Source organism: Puma concolor, chromosome E1 (assembly GCF_028749965.1).
Source record: "Puma concolor isolate L17-30 chromosome E1, mPumCon1.1.hap2, whole genome shotgun sequence".
In the NCBI taxonomy this organism is placed as follows: Eukaryota; Metazoa; Chordata; class Mammalia; order Carnivora; family Felidae; genus Puma; species Puma concolor.
Genome location: NC_141680.1, coordinates 39,216,516 through 39,233,967, shown reverse-complemented (window position 1 = coordinate 39,233,967; position 17,452 = coordinate 39,216,516). Strand labels below are relative to the sequence as shown.

The window sequence follows — 17,452 nt, the reverse complement described above, 5'->3', positions numbered from 1 at the left end:
TCCGATTCTGTCTCCCTCTCTCTCTGCCCCTCCCCCATTCATGCTCTGTCTCTCTCTGTCTCAAAAATAAATAAAGGTTAAAAAAAATTAAAAAAAATCAATAAAAAAAATAAAACAGCAAAAATAATTAGAAACACTCTAAATATCCAGGAATAGGAAATTAGTTAAATAAATTAACTAATCTATAGATTAACAGATTAAATTAAGATGTGATCATCTACAGTCATTAAGTCATACTGAAGAATATTTAATAGCATGAGTACATGAATAACATATTAAGCAAAATATATTATGATCCCAGTATGGTGTGCGTGTGTGTGTGTGTGTGTAATGTATATGTGCATAGAAAAAAGACAGGAAGACAGTAAACCAAATGTTAACAGTGATATTTATGGAATTACCAATTATTTGATATTTATGGAATTACTGGTTTTTTTTTTTTTGTTTTTTTTTTTAAGATTTTATTTTTGAGTAATCTCTACACCCAATGTGGAGTTCGAACTTAAGACCCTAAGATCAAGAGTCACATGCTCTACTGACTGAGCCAGCCAGGTGCACCCTATTTTTGTTTTCTTTTTCTTTTTTAAAAATTTTTTAATGTTTATTTTTTAAAGACAGATTGAGAGGGAGAGAAAGAGAGAGAACACGATCAGGGGAGGAGCAAAGAGACAGGGAGACACAGAATCAGTAGCAGGATCCAGGCTCTGAGCTGTCAGCACAAAGCCCGATGCGGGGCTCAAACTCACGAATTGTGAGATCATGACCTGAGCCGAAGTTGGATGTTTAATCAACTGAGTCTCACCCAGGTGCCCCCTGCCATTTTTGTTTTCTTAATGCTCATCTAAATTCTCTTAATTCACTGTGTTGATCAAGCAATACTTTTATAAACAGAAACACCCTCACAATAACCTTTGCTTTTGATGTTTTTTAACGTTTATTTATTTTTGAGACAGAGAGAGACAGAGCATGAACAGGGGAGGAGCAGAGAGAGAGGGAGACACAGAATCCGAAACAGGCTCCAGGCTCTGAGCTATCAGCACAGAGCCCGACGCGGGGCTCGAACTCACGGACCGTGAGATCATGACCCTAGCCGAAGTCAGATGCTTAACCGACCAAGCCACCCAGGCACCCCTGCTTTTGTTTGTTTTTTTTTTCAATATATGAAATTTATTGTCAAATTGGTTTCCATACAACACCCAGTGCTCATCCCAAAAGGTGCCCTCCTCAATACCCATCACCCACCCTCCTCTCCCTCCCACCCCCCATCAACCCTCAGTTTGTTCTCAGTTTTTAAGAGTCTCTTATGCTTTGGCTCTCTCCCACTCTAACCTCTTTTTTTTTTCCTTCCCCTCCCCCATGGGTTTCTGTTAAGTTTCTCAGGATCCACATAAGAGTGAAAATATATGGTATCTGTCTTTCTCTGTATAGCTTAGTTCACTTAGCATCACACTCTCCAGTTCCATCCACGTTGCTACAAAGGGCCATATTTCATTCTTTCTCATTGCCACGTAGTACTCCATTGTGTATATAAGCCACAATTTCTTTATCCATTCATCAGTTGATGGACATTTAGGCTCTTTCCATAATTTGGCTATTGTTGAAAGTGCTGCTATAAACATTGGGGTACAAGTGCCCCTATGCATCAGTACTCCTGTATCCCTTGGGTAAATTCCTAGCAGGCACCCCTGCTTTTGAAAGTGAGTAGCACAAGAACCACACAGCTTCTAGAAAAAATACAGAAAAATATCACTGCAAGCTTGAAGGAAGCACAGATTTCTTGGCAGAACACTAAAAGCACTAAACATAAAAGAAAAAATTGAAAAATTGGACTTCATCAAAATTAAAAATGTCTACTCATCAAAAGACACCATTAAGAAAATGAGTAGACAAATGACAGGGGGAAATATTCATGGTATATTTACTTGACCAAGGATTCATACCCAGATAATATAAGGAATGCCTAAAAACCAACAACAAAAAAAGATGAACTACCCAATTAAAAAATGGTCAAAAGACTTAAGCAGACACCACAAAAAAAGAAACATAAATGGCCAATAAGCCATGAAAGGGTACTTATGGTAAATGCTATGATATATCACCCAGATTTTTCTTTTGGAACGAAGGACTTATTCTTCAGGTATTGAAAGGCTGCCAATAGACAGCCTTCGACTGTCCAGTCCATCTCAATGATTGATTGCCTCAGCTGAAGAGCCCTGACTTGCCTAAGGTCATTCTTTCTTTACACAGTGGCCTGTATCCAATGACAAATCAACATGGAGGTATAAAGGCCTAGCCATTTGCTCAAACTCATAACATTTTTGAAGGGTCATCCCAGTTTCAGTGCTCTCTGTAGGGTCAGCTGAAGCCTCTGAGACTACATCATAGCTCGCCTTTCCTCTTCCCAATCATCCTTTTGCCTTCCACACTATAGGTGTTGAACCCAAGTGCACTCCCAAAAAAATCCTCCTGCTGACTAATCTCCCTCTCGGAGTCGGCTTCCAAGGGAACCCCAACTGTGACAATGCTCAACATCAGTAATTATCAGGAAAATGCAAATTAAAATCATAAGGAGATGCCATTTCACATCCACTAGAAGGGCTTTGAAGAAAGACTGACAACACCAAATGCTGATGAAGATAATGGAAAAACTGGAACCCTCATACAGTGGTGGTGGGGCTGTAAAATGGTACAACCACGTTGGAGAATTGTTTGGCAGCTTCTTAGGAGGTCAAATACACACTTAACCTATGACTATTCTTAAGTATGTACCCAAGAGAAATGAGGACATGTAGCCATAAGATTGTACAAGAATGCTCATAGGCAGCCTTAGTTATAATAGCCCCAAAACTGGAAATAAACCACATGTCTATCAATAAGAGAATGGATAAATAAACCGCAGTCCTATAATACTACTCAGCAATATGTAGGGATGAACCATTGATATGTACAACATGTTAGATCAAAAACATTGTTGTGTTAAAAAAAAAAGCCATAAGCGCACACTCTCACACACACACACACACACACACACACACACACACGCACACACACCCCAAACACATATTGACTGATTCCATTGATATGAAGTACAAGAATAGGCAAAACAAATCTATGGTGATAGAAATCAGAAAGTAGTTGCTTGGGTGAAGTGGGGTCAGGGGTGGGGATTGACTGAAGGGGCCATGAGGAAACTTTCCAGGGTGATGAACATATTCCTTATCTTATTTTGTGTGGTGGTTATACAGTGGTTACAATTGTCAATAGGCACTGACCTGCACACTTATGATTTATCCATTTTACTGTATGTAGATTATATTTTTAAAAAAGCTTACATACACAAAGAGTAGCACAGACACACTCAACAGATGTTTAATGAACAAACGGAGATGATTTTTCTAAGGAAACCAAATTATTAATAATCACAGAAAAGATTTCCTTCTCCTGGGTTATGGTAAAATGTGAGAGTCTCTTGGGATACCCCTTGATTAAAAGCTTGTGAATATTTATTCTTCACGGCAGTTTTTTTCCTCCCCCCATTAAAATGGGTAAGCTTTGATATCTACAGGAGTGGCAGAATCAGGTCTGTGATGTCTGTCTGCATCATTTGCAGGTGAGTGGAAACACTAAAAGTATTATCAAGATAGTAACAGCGGTGAGAGAAAGAAGTTAAAAACCATCACTGGTTTCCCAGGGAGGTAGATCAGCATTTGGCTGCTTTTCCACATAATCCTGCCAACATCACTCTCAAAGCAATTTCTCTTATAAAATATGGCACAATCACCACCCTATTTTAAACATGGGTACTTAATCTCAAAAAAAAAAAGTATTTAAAGTATTTGAAAGGTTTCAAGAGACGAGCTAAGGTTTATGGAGCCAGCTGATGTTAACCTATGCTGTTTTGCACTAAGGTTAATACCCTGGGGTACAGGAAAATTAAAGGGGAGACAGAATCCTTCTGGGGGTTTCATAGCCTAAAAAAGTAAACATGACAGAATGCCAATCGACTCTCAAGAAAAAGATTTTTGCAAACATGCAAAGCTATTTTAAAATTCCCTTTTATAAAATCAAACAGTTCAAAAGCCATTGGCTGCCATCTTCAAAATCTGAAAGTAGATACTTGGTGGGGTTGCCAGATTCGGCAAATAAAAATACAGGATGTTCAATTAAATTTGACTTCCCGATAAAACAATGAATAGTTTTTAATAGAAGCGTTCCCTCCAAATATTGCATATTTTCAGTATGAGCACGTCTCATGAAATATTTGAGACATATTTATACTAAAAAGCTATGTATTATCTGAAGATCAAATTTAACTAGGCATCCCGTACTTCATCCAGCAACGCTGAGTGCTACTTCTCTGCAGGACAAGAGGCCCCACCAGGCTGAGGGGGACGAGGCTTTGCGGTTAGTACATGGAATTACAAGGTTAACGATGGTTATGGTAAAAGAAGAACTGAACCTTTCTTTTTAATGTTTATTTATTTTTGAGATAGAGAGAGCACAAGCAGGGGAGGGGCAGACGGAGAGGGGGACAGAGGATCCCAAGCGGGCTCTGCACTGATAGCAGAGAGCCCTAGGCGGGGCTTGAATTTGCAAACCATGAGACCATGACCTGAGCTGAGGTCAGATGCTTAACTGACTGAACCACCCAGGCGCCCTTCTTTTCTTTTCTCTTTTCTTTTCTTTCTTTAAATATTTATTCTCATCTAATCTGAAGGAATGGCACAACTTTATTTTTGTTGTTGTTGTTAGTTAATTTATTTAGAGAGAGAGCGCAAGCAGGCGAAGGGCAGAGAGAGAGGGAGACACAGAACCCAAAGCAGGCTCCAGGCTCTGAGCGGTCAGCACAGAGCCCGACGCGGGGCTTGAACCCAAAACCGTAAGATCATGACCTGAACTGAAGTCGGATGCTTAGCCGACTGAGCCACCCAGGTGTCGCCCCCCTCCCCCATTTCTTTTTTAAAGATTTAAGTAATTTCTGCCCCCAATGTGGGGCTGGAACTCATGCCCCAGAGATCAAGAGTCACATGCTTCACTGACTGAGCCAGCCAGCTGCCCCTGAACCTTTCTTGTGCTCCTGGATTTTTTACTCTGTCACACTGAAAAATATGGTGAAAAGCATTGAAATGTATTTCCAATCTTTTTAAGTGGTAATGAATTGGTTGTACTAAATAAATACATTTGATATTGGCACTCTACGGTTTGTGTAGGGGCTAAGTGCCTAGGATTTACCATATGGATTTATAAACCTAGAGAACTCATTTCCCTTGCTATGTTTGCCTTTCCTAGTAAGGAATGAACAGACTGGACTTTGTAAAGCGATTTAAAGACTTCCAAATCGCCACATGAAAGTATTTTTTTTCTAATGAGGTTATTCCCGCACTCCTTTTAATAAAGGATTGCCCACATTGTTTTGCTTTATAAGGCTTCTATTAGGGGCGCCTGGGTGGCTCAGTCAGTTAATTGTCCGACTTCGGCTCAGGTTATGATCTCGCAGTTTGTGAGCCTGGGCCCTGCATAGGGCTATGTGTTGACAGCTCGGAGCCTGGAACCTGCTTCAGATTCTGTGTCCCCCTCTCTCTGCCCCACCCCAACTTGTGCTGTGTCTCTCAAAAATGAATAAATGTTAAAATAAAAATTAAAAAAAAAAGACTTACACTATGTCAGAGATGTCTCATATACTGTTTCCAAGAGGAGAGCCTGCTTCTGATGGAGTCTGGAGTACCAGTACTCCAGAGGTGGGCTGCAAACAGCAATATTTCTCTGAGTCTGTTTTAACACTCTTGGGGAGAGCATTCTTTTCAGCATCAGCTGATGCTCTGCAGCACAGGATTCTGTTACCCTCATTTGAGCTGCCTGGTTATTCTAGCAATCAGATCTTTCTGTCTCCTTCCTGTTACCCGGCCTGACACCAGCTATCATGTACCCTCTTTGCCTTGACTCCCAGACACACAATTCTTTCATTTTCTTTAAACTCAAATGCCAGAATATTAGAATTTCTAGGACAGCTACATGGCTGTAACAACAGTAGAGAATATGTGAAATCAGGACTTTTCCTGTAAAATCTAGGACATGTGGTCTCCCCAAGATTTCAACACTTGTCCTCTGACAGTTACCCACAACGGTGAGGATATTTGGAAAGGAGACAGGACTGAGAGTCAGAATTCTTTTCAACATGGCTTTGATCACTGCTTTGCAGTTAACCTTGGGCAAATTACTGCCGCTACCTCTGTCCTGTTTCTGATCCCCTTGAATTTGAAGCCCCCTATACCAAAAAAGTAATAATAATAAAAATAAGCTTAAAGAAAAAAAGAACAGAGCAAAAGGCACTCATCTCTGACTTACTTTGCCTAGCCTTAACATTTGAGTTTGAAACCTAGTGTTTGTAACTTGGTTTATTGGGTTTCTCTTTCTCTTTACCATGAAAGGGGAGAAGTTATGGAAAACAAAGCTCTTAAAGATTTTACCATTTGATTTCCTTGTTTAGGAGAATGAAACTTGCGTCTGCTTTCAGGACTGCCATTTGTCAACTTCAAGTCTGAACCTAACCTGGATAGAGCCATAGTATTCTCATTCCCGGGAAAAAAATGAAAAGGGGTTTATAAATTAAAGAAAGTAATTTACCCCCTCAGACAGTAAGAAAAGTATTTTCTAGGAAATAGTGACTCCTTTTTCTCCACTCAACCTCTTCATTTCCTTTGATCCTGTTACCTCCCCTCCATATACTAATGTCTTCTTAAATTGAGATAAGACAGTAATGAATCACTCTAGCAAAAGTACACAGGACTAAAAAAAGATGCCACAGGGGCGCCTGGGTGGCTCAGTCAGTTAAGCAGCCGACTTCGGCTCAGGTCATGATCTCGCGGTCCGTGAGTTCGAGCCCCGCGTCAGGCTCTGTGCTGACAACTCGGAGCCTGTAGCCTGTTTCAGATTCTGTGTCCCCCTCTCTCTGACCCTCCCCCGTTCATGCTCTGTCTCTCTCTGTCTCAAAAATAAATAAACGTTAAAAAAAAAAAAAACAAAGATGCCACATTCTGGCATCTCTTGTCACTGAGACCCATCAGGATAGGGCACAGCAAGAGTTCAGGTTTCCTGATGCAGAGCTCCTAAAACTGTGGTCTCCACTTCATAGTTAATGCATGTTTGGGGCGGCAAAAATATAAATCTCTCTTGAATGTTTGAATTGTGCCTTGTTGCCTAAAGAGTTTTGTCTTTTTTTTTTTTTTTTTTCTTTTGGCCTGCCCTAATTCCTGATGTCAGGTCCCTGGGGTATCTGTGATCTGTGCTAGGTCTCATTCTCAGTGAATGTATATTTTATACAGTGTGATCGCACTTTGAGCTAAAATAGATCATATCTAGAAATCGGCTGGTACGGCTTCCTAGGACTAAAGAATGTGAGCAGTTTGAATGCTTTTTGTCTCTTTGGTTTCTTACTGAGTCAATTCACAATACAGAGATGTTACCATATAGATTTATTTGGGGGGGGGGGGGGGAAGGCACCATATCCCAAAGGCTAGCCTCCATACTGAGACCATTTTCCCAGAAAATACAGAATATCTGAAAATGAAAGGGACCTAGATGCATAATTTACAGTTTTTCTTCAGCTCTGGAATTACTTGTTTACTGGGGACAAGATGACTTTCAGCTCAGTCCTGTGCATAAGCAGGCCACAAGCCAATTTCTAGCTCTCTCTACACTTTTTAAGTGTTTATTAATCTTGGTTCCTATGCAAATTCTGTAGGGAAGCTGGCAGCAGATTTTTTTCATCCTCACTTATTTAAACTCCAAGATAAATCGCTCCTATAAAATCTCACTCCATAAGATGTGATCCCGCCAGGTTGGCAGGCCTAAATGTCTTGGGTCTCTTTTTTCACCTCACCCTTAACTCAGGGTTGGAAAGAGGTTGAGAGTATTCTCTTTGGTAGGCATGGCATCAGGTATTGAGTGAAGACCAATTCCTTTTTTTTAATGTTTTATTATTATTATTATTATTATTATTATTATTATTTTAGAATTGCAATCTTTTTTTAATTAATGTTTATTTATTTTAGAGAGAGAGAGAGAGAGAGAGAGAGAGAGAGAGAGTGTGTAAGCAGGGGAGGGGCAGAGAGAGAGGGAGACACAGAATCCAAAGCAGGCTCTGAGCCAACAGCACAGAGCCTGACGTGGGGCTCAAATCCACAAACTGTGAGATCGTGACCTGAGCCGAAGATGGGTGCTCAACCAACTGAGCCACCTAGGCGCCCCATTGTTTATTTATTTGGGGGGGGGGTGGGGAGAGAGAGAGAGAGAGCATGAGCTGGGGAGGGGCAGAGAGAGAGGGGGACAGAGGGTCCCAAGCAGCCGGATATGGGGCTTGAACTCACAAACCATGAGATCATGACCTGAGTAGAAATCCGACTCTTAACTGACTGAGTGTCCTGAGTGAGGGCCAACTCTGATGTACGTTCTTTTTGTCAGGGATTTAAAAAGCAAACAGAAATAGAGCCAAGGGTGGAGAAACTGAGGCTATCTGACTGTTGCCAAGCTGCTGAGACTTCTAATCCTCTCAGCTACTCTACTGGGCTGGTTCCCGCTGAGCCCTCACTCATTTTTCTAGATGAGAGGTCAAGGCAACAACATTGCTAAGTCAATTCCAGCATGCCAGCTCCAGAACACTGTAACCTTTAAAGACTTGGGATTCCATGAGAAATGTTGCAGCAGCATTCCAGAGACCTACGCATCAGACACAGACATATGCATTCTCGCCTGCAGCACAGGGTGTTGGTGTTCCTGCTTAACTCATCTTCTTGTGAGACTCTGGTGGCTAATCTCTCCTAAAAGTACAGTCAGAAAGGCTCATCTCAGTATGAAGATCAGCAACAAAGGGCTTGGGTTTAGTCCTGTAGTTGTCAGTCACTCGGGATTGGTAATTAATCCTGGAGTAGTGGCTGGGGAAAAGGAAGCAGAAGTACTGAAGAAAAAAAAAAAGCTGGGAGGAGCTAGAAAAGAAGGACGGTAGGTGGAAATATATTACTTTTTCAACTTCCTGATGGAAAGATACCAAAAGAAATAAAACTCCTTCTGACTCTGAGGACCCTTCTTTGGCCATATCTGGATGTATATATAATAATGTCAAATTGCCACCAAATATATATAAAGTTGACCCTTGAAAAACACAGGTTTGAACTGTGAGGGCCCACTTATACATGGATTTTTTTCCCCCATAAATACAGTATTGTAAATGTATTTTCTCTTCCTTATGATTTTCTTAAAACATTTTCCTTTCTTCAGCTTTACTGTAAGAATACAGTATGTAATACATATATAACATACACATTACATGTTAATTGGGGTGTCTGGGTGGCTCAGTTGGTTAAGCATTTGACTCTTGGTTTCAACTCAGGTCATGATCTCACAGTTCATGAGTTTGAGCCCTACATCAGGATTTGTGCTGCCAGTGTGGATTGTGCTAACAGCTCAGGATTTTTTCTCTCCTCCTCTCTCTCTCTGCCCCTTCCCCACTCATTCTCTCTCCCCCTCTCTCTCTCTTAAAATAAATACATTAATTAAAAAAAAACACAGGGGCACCTGGGTGGCTCAGTCAGTTAAGCATCTGCCTCTTGACCTCGGCTTCAGGTCATGATCTCCTGGTTTGTGAGCTGGAGCCCCACATCAGGCTCTGCACTGTTGGTGTGGAGCCTGCTTGGGATTCAGTCTCTCCTTCTCCCTGGTCCTCCCCTGCTTATACATGCTCTGTCTCTCAAAATAAATAAACTTACACACACATACACACACACACACACACACTCACACACACACAGACACCTGGATGGCTCAGTTGGTTGAGCAGTCGACTTGGGCTCAGGTCATGATCTCGTGGTTCTTGAGTTTGAGCCCCGCAGTGGCCTCTGCGTTGACCATGCAGAGCCTGCTTAGGATTCTCTCTCTCTCCCTTGCCCTCTGCCCCTCCCCAACTTGTGCTATTTCTATCAAAATAAATAAACTTAAATAAACACACACACACACACACACACACACACACACACACACACACACACACTACACGTTAATCGACTGATATCAGTAAGGCTTCCAGTCAACAGTAGGCTATTAGTAGCTAAGTCAGAGTCAAAGAGTTACATGCACTTTCAACTGCACAGGGGTCTGTGCCTCAATCCCTGCCTTTTTCAAAGTTCAGCTGTATTTATATACACATGCAAACATACACACCACCTGTTACATGTAGTATCCATTGGTATAGTATACATTTAAAAGCATATGGAATTAATCTGCTTTCCTTTCATGAAAAACACAGGATGGGTAGATGTACTCCCCACTTTTCCAACAGTCATTCCAACAGCCATTTTATGTTACAAAGAGTCAAAGCTGGGATCTCATGGCATCCAAGCTCCCATGGATTGCTCTCTTTCTTTTTGTGTCCCTGGTGTTTGGAACCCCCTCACTACCTTCTACAGGTTAAGACTCATAATAGCGAAATTAGAATTATAATTTCCATGCTTGAAAGTGACATTGAAGGCTTTAATTTCTATGTCAGGGAGGTTACATATTAATAGTTATGCTTAGTTTCGATCTAATATGGTGGGTTTTGTAATGGTCTCCCAAAGTCTTCCACATCTTTCTCTTCCCCTTTCAATGTTCCACAGCCAGGATGTGTTTCCCTCCTCCCTGAATATTTTGGCTTCCTGTCCCAACTCCTTTATATTATCTTTGCTTTAAAACATGTTTTCCAATGATTTACGTTTGTTCGACATATCGTTTCTCCCAGCTCTTTATCTAGCATTCCTGCTATGAAGACCATACTGACATTAAGAACATGATAGACTTCTTTTAGAAATTCCTAACCCACAAGTAACATAATATTTTTCTTCGAGAAAAGCATTCATCATGCACTTGTCTCCTTTCCGAATGGGGAAACTGAAGCAGGGAAATTGTAAGGCTTGCTCCAGGCCATAGACAAAGTCAGCGGTAAGATTGGGACTTATGTCCTCAGACTCAGGCTAGTGCCTAAAATCTAAGGACAAAAATGTCTTAGAATGACTTCATTTATTTATTTTCTGAGGTTTATGTACTTATTTGAGTAATCTCTACATCCAATGTGGGGATTAAACTCAAGACCCCAAGATCAAGAGTTGCATGCTCTACTGACTGAGCCAGCCAAGAGCCCCTAGAATAACTTTGGTGTTTTTTTCTTCCTTCCTTCCTTCCTTCCTTCCTTCCTTCCTTCCTTCCTTCCTTCCTTCCTTCCTTCCTTCCAAGTTTATTTATTTTGATAGAGAGAGGGAGAACGAGTGCAGGAGGGGGAGAAAGAGGGGGAGACAGAGGATCTGAAGCAGGCTCCCTGCCGACAGTAGAGTCCAATGCGGGGTTCTAAGTCTTGAACTGTAAGATTGTGACCTAAGCCAAAGTCAGAGGCTTAACCAACTGAGCCACCCAGATGCCCCTACGTTTTTCTTTCTTAACTTTTTACTGAAGTATACAATTTGCATGGGTTTTGAAATTTAGATTTTCATGCATCTATTTGACAGACCTGGAGCAGTTATTGTCTGCTGCTAAGGTTCTTGTTACAGATGTAAGAAAAAAAATTGTCCTCACCCTTTCTGTCTAATTGTGGCAGCCACGATTGAATGGGGGAATGGGGGGGGGGATTTAGATTTTCAAGGGCTTCCTTAAACAGCAGCCTAGAGATCTGCTAGAAGTAAGGCTAATGACCTTGAGACATTACTGAATCTCCCCCCCTCCCACCCCATTCCTTCTGAAGCATCGTGGAGAGAAATGAATTTCCAAGAGCCCTCGTGTTCTTCATTTCAGTTATTCCAGAGAGGCCTGCCTGGAGCATATTAGATTGTTAGCCAGTCTTATTTATGAGAACTGTATGCCCATACCCCAATTCAACCTTCCATTCCCCAATCCCAACTTATAGGTAGTAAGTATGGCTTCACTCCTAACTTGCTACATTGGAACTTCCTGGGTCATGGGACTAGGGAGAGGGCCAGGTAAGATTCTCCCCTTTTCCCTCAGCAGGGTCACAATTACTGCTACGATGAAGCCTATGGCCCTGGTGATTTTTTTTTTTTTAATTGCTTCTGTGATTTTATTAAAAAAAAAAAAAAAGGTTGCTTCTAGTCTTAGGTTCACATAGTTTCTCTATAGGGCATACGTCTTGTACAAAAAAGAAAGGCTACAGACTGGATAAAATATTCTCTCTTGATCAATCGGTTAGTTGGGTCAATAACAATTGAGATGTATTTTGTTCAGGGCTCAATACCTACAGTTATGAAGGAATTAGGAGTACATCTTGAAAAGATATCCATATAAACAAATTAAAAATATAATTAGAGAACAACAGACGAAATACAAACAAATCAGCAAAAGCCAGTACTTGGGAGCTGACAGGAAAGGGGTTAGAGTTGAGTGGAGTTAGTCAATGAGAGCTTTCTGGAAAAGGTGAGGTTTGAAGGAAGAAGCATGGGTTGGGCAAAAGAGGATAAAGGAGGTCTTTCCAGCAATAACGCATGGCAATGGTAGAGAAGAGAGAATGAGCGAACTATAAGGGCCAAATAGTAAACAGGTTAGCTTGCTAAGGCTGGAGAATCTATGTTACAGGGTGAGAAAAAACAAATCTAAGGACAGTTCATGGAGAGCCTTAAATGGTTATAAATCAAATTATCTTTAACAGACAAGAGGGAGTTTTATGGGTACTCACATAATGAGAATAACTTTTTAAGAAGCAGAGATACAGACGGACTGGAATAAAACAAAACTGAAGAGTTAGAAAAATAGGGAAGCTGCCGCAAAATTTTTCAGGACAGAAATAAAAATGGCCGTGTTCTGATGCCAATTCTGCCATTTATTAGCTGTATGACAAGTCACTGAATCTATGTGTGTCTGTTTTCTCATCTGTAAAATGGGAAAAATGGGGTCCACCTAAACAGGCTGTTGAAAGGATTAAACGAATTAATATGTTAAAAGTGTGTAGTAAGCGTTCAATACATTATTATTCAGTTACTAGTTAGATTATTAGCATATAACTAAGTTATTACTACTATTATATCTATGACCTAGAAGTGGTCATAGAGAAGTGGTCATAGTGGTAATAGAGAAGTTATTACTACTATTATATCTATGACCTAGAGTGGTCATTTGTTCTCTGATGTGCTACTAGAAAATTTAAAGTTACTTAGTTGGCTCCAATATATTTCCATTGTACAGTGCTGGTCTGTATGTCATTCAGCATTTGAGTTTGGAAATCAAGGGGTACTACATGAGAAGGTTCTATAAAGGAATATGGGGATTATGGATGAATCTCTTTGTCCTTGACACTTTAAAAATACATACTTATATATATGTATAAATACATATTTATATATGATTAATATATATTTCTATTAAAATATATATAACCGCAATTTGTGAGATATCTACAGAACTACTATCTACGGAGGGAACCACAGCTAGTTTAACTTTAAAGAGGACACAACTGGGGCGCCTGGGTGGCGCAGTCGGTTAAGCGTCCGACTTCAGCCAGGTCACAATCTTGCGGTCCGTGAGTTCGAGCCCCGCGTCGGGCTCTGGGCTGATGGCTCAGAGCCTGGAGCCTGTTTCCGATTCTGTGTCTCCCTCTCTCTCTGCCCCTCCCCCGTTCGTGCTCTGTCTCTCTCTGTCCCAAAAATAAATAAACGTTGAAAAAAAAAATTAAAAAAAAAATAAAGAGGACACAACTGGCAAAGGGTCTTTTAGTTTAAAAAAGAAGAAACAAAGATGAAAACGGAAAAAAGATGAAAAACATATCTTACTGTGAAACATTAAATCACGGAAACGAAAATCTTCCTAACTTTTGAAATCACTCCCTCAAAGGTCCAAATGGCATTGGTTTAAGTAACCTGGATTATTAAAAGTTTTCTGGCAATTTTTTTTTTTTTTCATAATCATCCCTTCAAGTTGCTGTTTAAAATGACAGGAATAAGTACTGCCAAATAGCCTCCAGTCAGGGCTTTCCGCTGATCTGGAGGTAAAAATCCAGTTTGGGGTTTTGCTCTGAATTGATATTTTAACATTTTACCCTGACGTATCAGCCAATTGCACAGACTTCAACTTCCAAATGTAGCTGGGGGTGGGGTGTGTGTGTGGGGGGGGTCCTCACGCGGCTTTCCCTCCGCTTCTCCAACCTTTCCGGGCTCCTTTCGGCTCGCGACGATCCAGCTTTCCCCAGCGGCGCCGACAGGTGCAGGGCGGGGAGCCGCCTTCCGCCCCCAGCACGCGCCCGCGACCCCGCACCCTCCCGCCCAGCCGGCCGCGCCCTCGCCGCTCCGCCCCCTGCCCCGGCGCGCGCGCGCACAGCGGCGGGGGCGCGCCCGGCCGGCGGGGCCGCGCACGCAGCTGCCGCCGCCGCCGCCGCCTCCTTCCCTCCCTGCAGGCCCTCCTCCCCTGCCCTCCCCTCCGCCCCCTTCCCCGTAGGCAGCCCGCCCGCCCGCCCGCACTGCCTCCCTCCCGGCCGCGAGCGCTCCGGCTGGGTCTCTCCCCCGCCCCCCCCTACCCCAGGCTCCCCGGTCGCTCTCCTCAGGCGGTCGCCCGCGCTCGGTGGATGTGGCTGGCAGCCGCCGCCCCCTCCCTCGCTCGCCGCCTGCTCTTCCTCGGCCCTCCGCCTCCTCCCCTCCTCCTTCTCCTCAGCCGCTCCTCTCGCCGCCGCCTCCACAGCCTGGGCCGCGCCGCGATGCCGGAGAAGAGGCCCTTCGAGCGGCTGCCTGCCGATGTCTCCCCCATCAACTACAGCCTTTGCCTCAAGCCCGACTTGCTGGACTTCACCTTCGAGGGCAAGCTGGAGGCCGCCGCCCAGGTACGGCGACCCTCGGGCGCCGGGGGCGAGCTGCGGGGCAAGCAGTTAGGCCGCGGGCTGGGCTGGGGGCCCGGCCGGGAGGGCGGGCAGGCCGGCGGGCCTGGGCGCAGCGGGCCTGGGGCTGGCGAGGCCGGCTCGGGGAGCGGCGCGCCCCGGCCGATGAGCTCTGCCCTGCTGGGCTGGGGCCCCGGGCCGCGCTGCGGGGAGCGCCGAGGGAGCTGGCGGGCCCTGCCCGAGCGCCCGCACCCCCCCCTCCCCACCCCTGCCCCGGGCGAGCACACCTGTGCCGGGCTTCCCCCCGACCCCAGGCCCTTCCGGGCTCGGTAGTGTTCTGGGCGAGGCTGGAGGCTGTTGGGGGAGGCCAGAGGGGTCATGGGAGTCCACGCTCCGTCTCACCCTCCTGACTCAGTTCTTTTCTCTGGTTCTCCCTACGCCCCACGGAGGACACATTGGAAGGGGCGGTCATCTGAGACTCCGACCGCCGCGCGTTAGCGTGGACGGGAGATTCTAGAAGGGGGGGAGAGGGTGAGAAGGAGAATGCTAATCCCGGGCAGCCTTGCTGAGTTCTCCCCGCCTGCTCCGGCCCAGGGGCTGGGTTTCCAAGATGATCCGCCCCCTCCCCCTTCCCCTCAAGTGACAGTGCAGCAGTGACTTTGTTCTCTCCTAACCTCTAGAGAAGCTGAAGGAGGACCCCATCTCCGCTTTTCCTCCCGTCTTCCTAGCTTTGCAGGCTGTGAAGCAGGTGGATTTATTGTTACCGCGATGGTTGCTTAGCAGTAACAGTCCTCTGAAAGAAGCTGTTAGTTTTAGCATACCACTGTTGAAAATATTCCATTACTCTTCATTGCAGTTTTTGGTGAATCATGCCCCCCGCCCCCCACATTATCTTAAGTATTGTTTGATCTTGGAGACTTTTAGTACTGATGCCCTCCAAAGGTCCCGGACAATAGACATTTGCGATATACCATGTTTTATGATGTGTTATGTGAAGTCTGCGGTGAGAAATGGGAACCGTTTAGCAGTTATCTTTAAAAAGAATGATGGTAAATACATTGTTTCAGTTCTTTCTCTACTGCAGTCAGAGAGGGAAAACCAGTAGGCCTCAAGCTTAAAGAACAGGGTGTATATCGCAGCGAAATGAAAGGAATGTGTGGTGCTGGAATGAATTGAAAGTTTGAAGTTGTCTTTGAAAGCTGAGTACTGAGATTGAAAATACGTCTAAAAGTGTAGAATTAAAAAGTATACTGTCACGTATGAAGTGCTTGTGGGAAAGCACGAGGGCTCTAGGGTCTGGCTGTTTCAAAAGGAGAAACTTAACCCGTTTGAAAGTCAGGTGACTTAAAAAAATTTCCACTAAGAATATGAATCAGAATGAGTGTATCTTCGGTCTAAATTAGGATTTGAGAGGGTTATTTGGGAGACTGTTTGTTTAAGCCAAGTGACTAGAGTGTTTGATATATATTGGCAGGGGGCAGATGGGAGGGATTGTAAACAGTAGTGTGTCTTGTGACTTGGCAAACCTGGGGGAAGAAGGACCTATGATGAATGAGTTCGCATTATGTGAAAAGACTGAGTTAGATTTAAAAAATCATTTGTTTCCTTACCTCGTTAGTTGGCAACATGGGTTCCGAGTTTTGAGAGGTATGCATGTTTAAGGGAATTTTTCAGAAAAAGACTATCTAAATAAAGATTTTTCAGTGATTGTTAGGAAGTGAAGTGACAGTTCTGTTTGAGTGTTGGGACAGAACAAGATGCAGTGACATGCTTCTCCTTAACGCCTTTCTACTTGCTTTTCCAAAGTGGTGAAAACTATGTGGAAGACTGCTTTGGGCCATTGAGGGAGCACATGGTAACGTAGTAGATATTAATGGGGAATTGTTAATTTGATACAAGGAAGTAAATGGATCTTTGTTTGTAACAGGAGCTTTTCAAAGCAATTCTTTCCAGAAATTCTTTGCAGGCTAGGTGGTAACACGAATGAAAGATGGTATGATAGTGACTTGTAACAGGTTTGATTAAAGAATGATTGGACTTTTTAATTGCACACATTGCCACCTTTGGAAGAGGAAAGGAGTTAATGTTGGTAAAAAGTTAGCATTAGTAGTAAAAAGCACATAGTCATGTTTTTGAGATACATGGTTTAGAGCAACAATTGTGGCGTTAGATGGTATCTTATTGTGGAGATCTAAAAATGTGGACAAGATTATTATATCTCTAGAAATCTAGATTTATAACTGGTATTGGGTCAGTTTCCTAACAGTTGGGATCATATTACACAAAGTATGCAAGTTGCTTGGTTGCTTTAGTTGCAAAATTTTATGATAAGCTCAGAGTATTTGTACAGGTTACATATTAGAAGCTTAGTGGATTTTTAACCTGGTCTGGGGTGTGGGCTCCTGGGGAAGATGAAGAAATTAGTCAACGTGCACCAATTTTAAAAGCAGTTGTCTTTTACATAAGTGAGTGTGGTCTAGGTCAGCAGGTTTTTTTTGCAAATGTGTTATCAAGGGCCTAGAGAAATGGGACATTTCTACTACCACTGCCCCCATCCCCCTTTACATTAGGATACTTGAGAGCTTTTGTAGCTATTTCAAATTCTGATTTCTCTTGCTTTGT

At 43.2% G+C, this 17,452-nt stretch overlaps 1 protein-coding gene and 1 long non-coding RNA gene across 2 annotated transcripts in view; one reads left to right on the top strand and one right to left on the bottom strand.

The window, feature by feature from the left end:
- Positions 1 to 8,075: 8,075 nt before the first annotated feature.
- On the bottom strand, positions 8,076 to 14,410 carry LOC147574325 (uncharacterized). The gene is made up of 3 exons (XR_015244114.1): positions 14,144 to 14,410; positions 12,707 to 12,747; positions 8,076 to 8,930 (listed from the first exon to the last, which is right to left on the bottom strand). It is a non-coding gene; the product is annotated as an uncharacterized LOC147574325 (long non-coding RNA).
- A 96-nt stretch (positions 14,411 to 14,506) lies between these two features.
- Positions 14,507 to 17,452, top strand: part of NPEPPS (aminopeptidase puromycin sensitive) — a 96,274-nt gene continuing 93,328 nt past the window's right edge. The window contains exon 1 of the mRNA XM_025917687.2: positions 14,507 to 14,836. Coding sequence (XP_025773472.2) covers positions 14,585 to 14,836 — 252 coding nt within the window. The 5' untranslated portion in view covers positions 14,507 to 14,584. The remainder of the gene's footprint in view (positions 14,837 to 17,452) is intronic.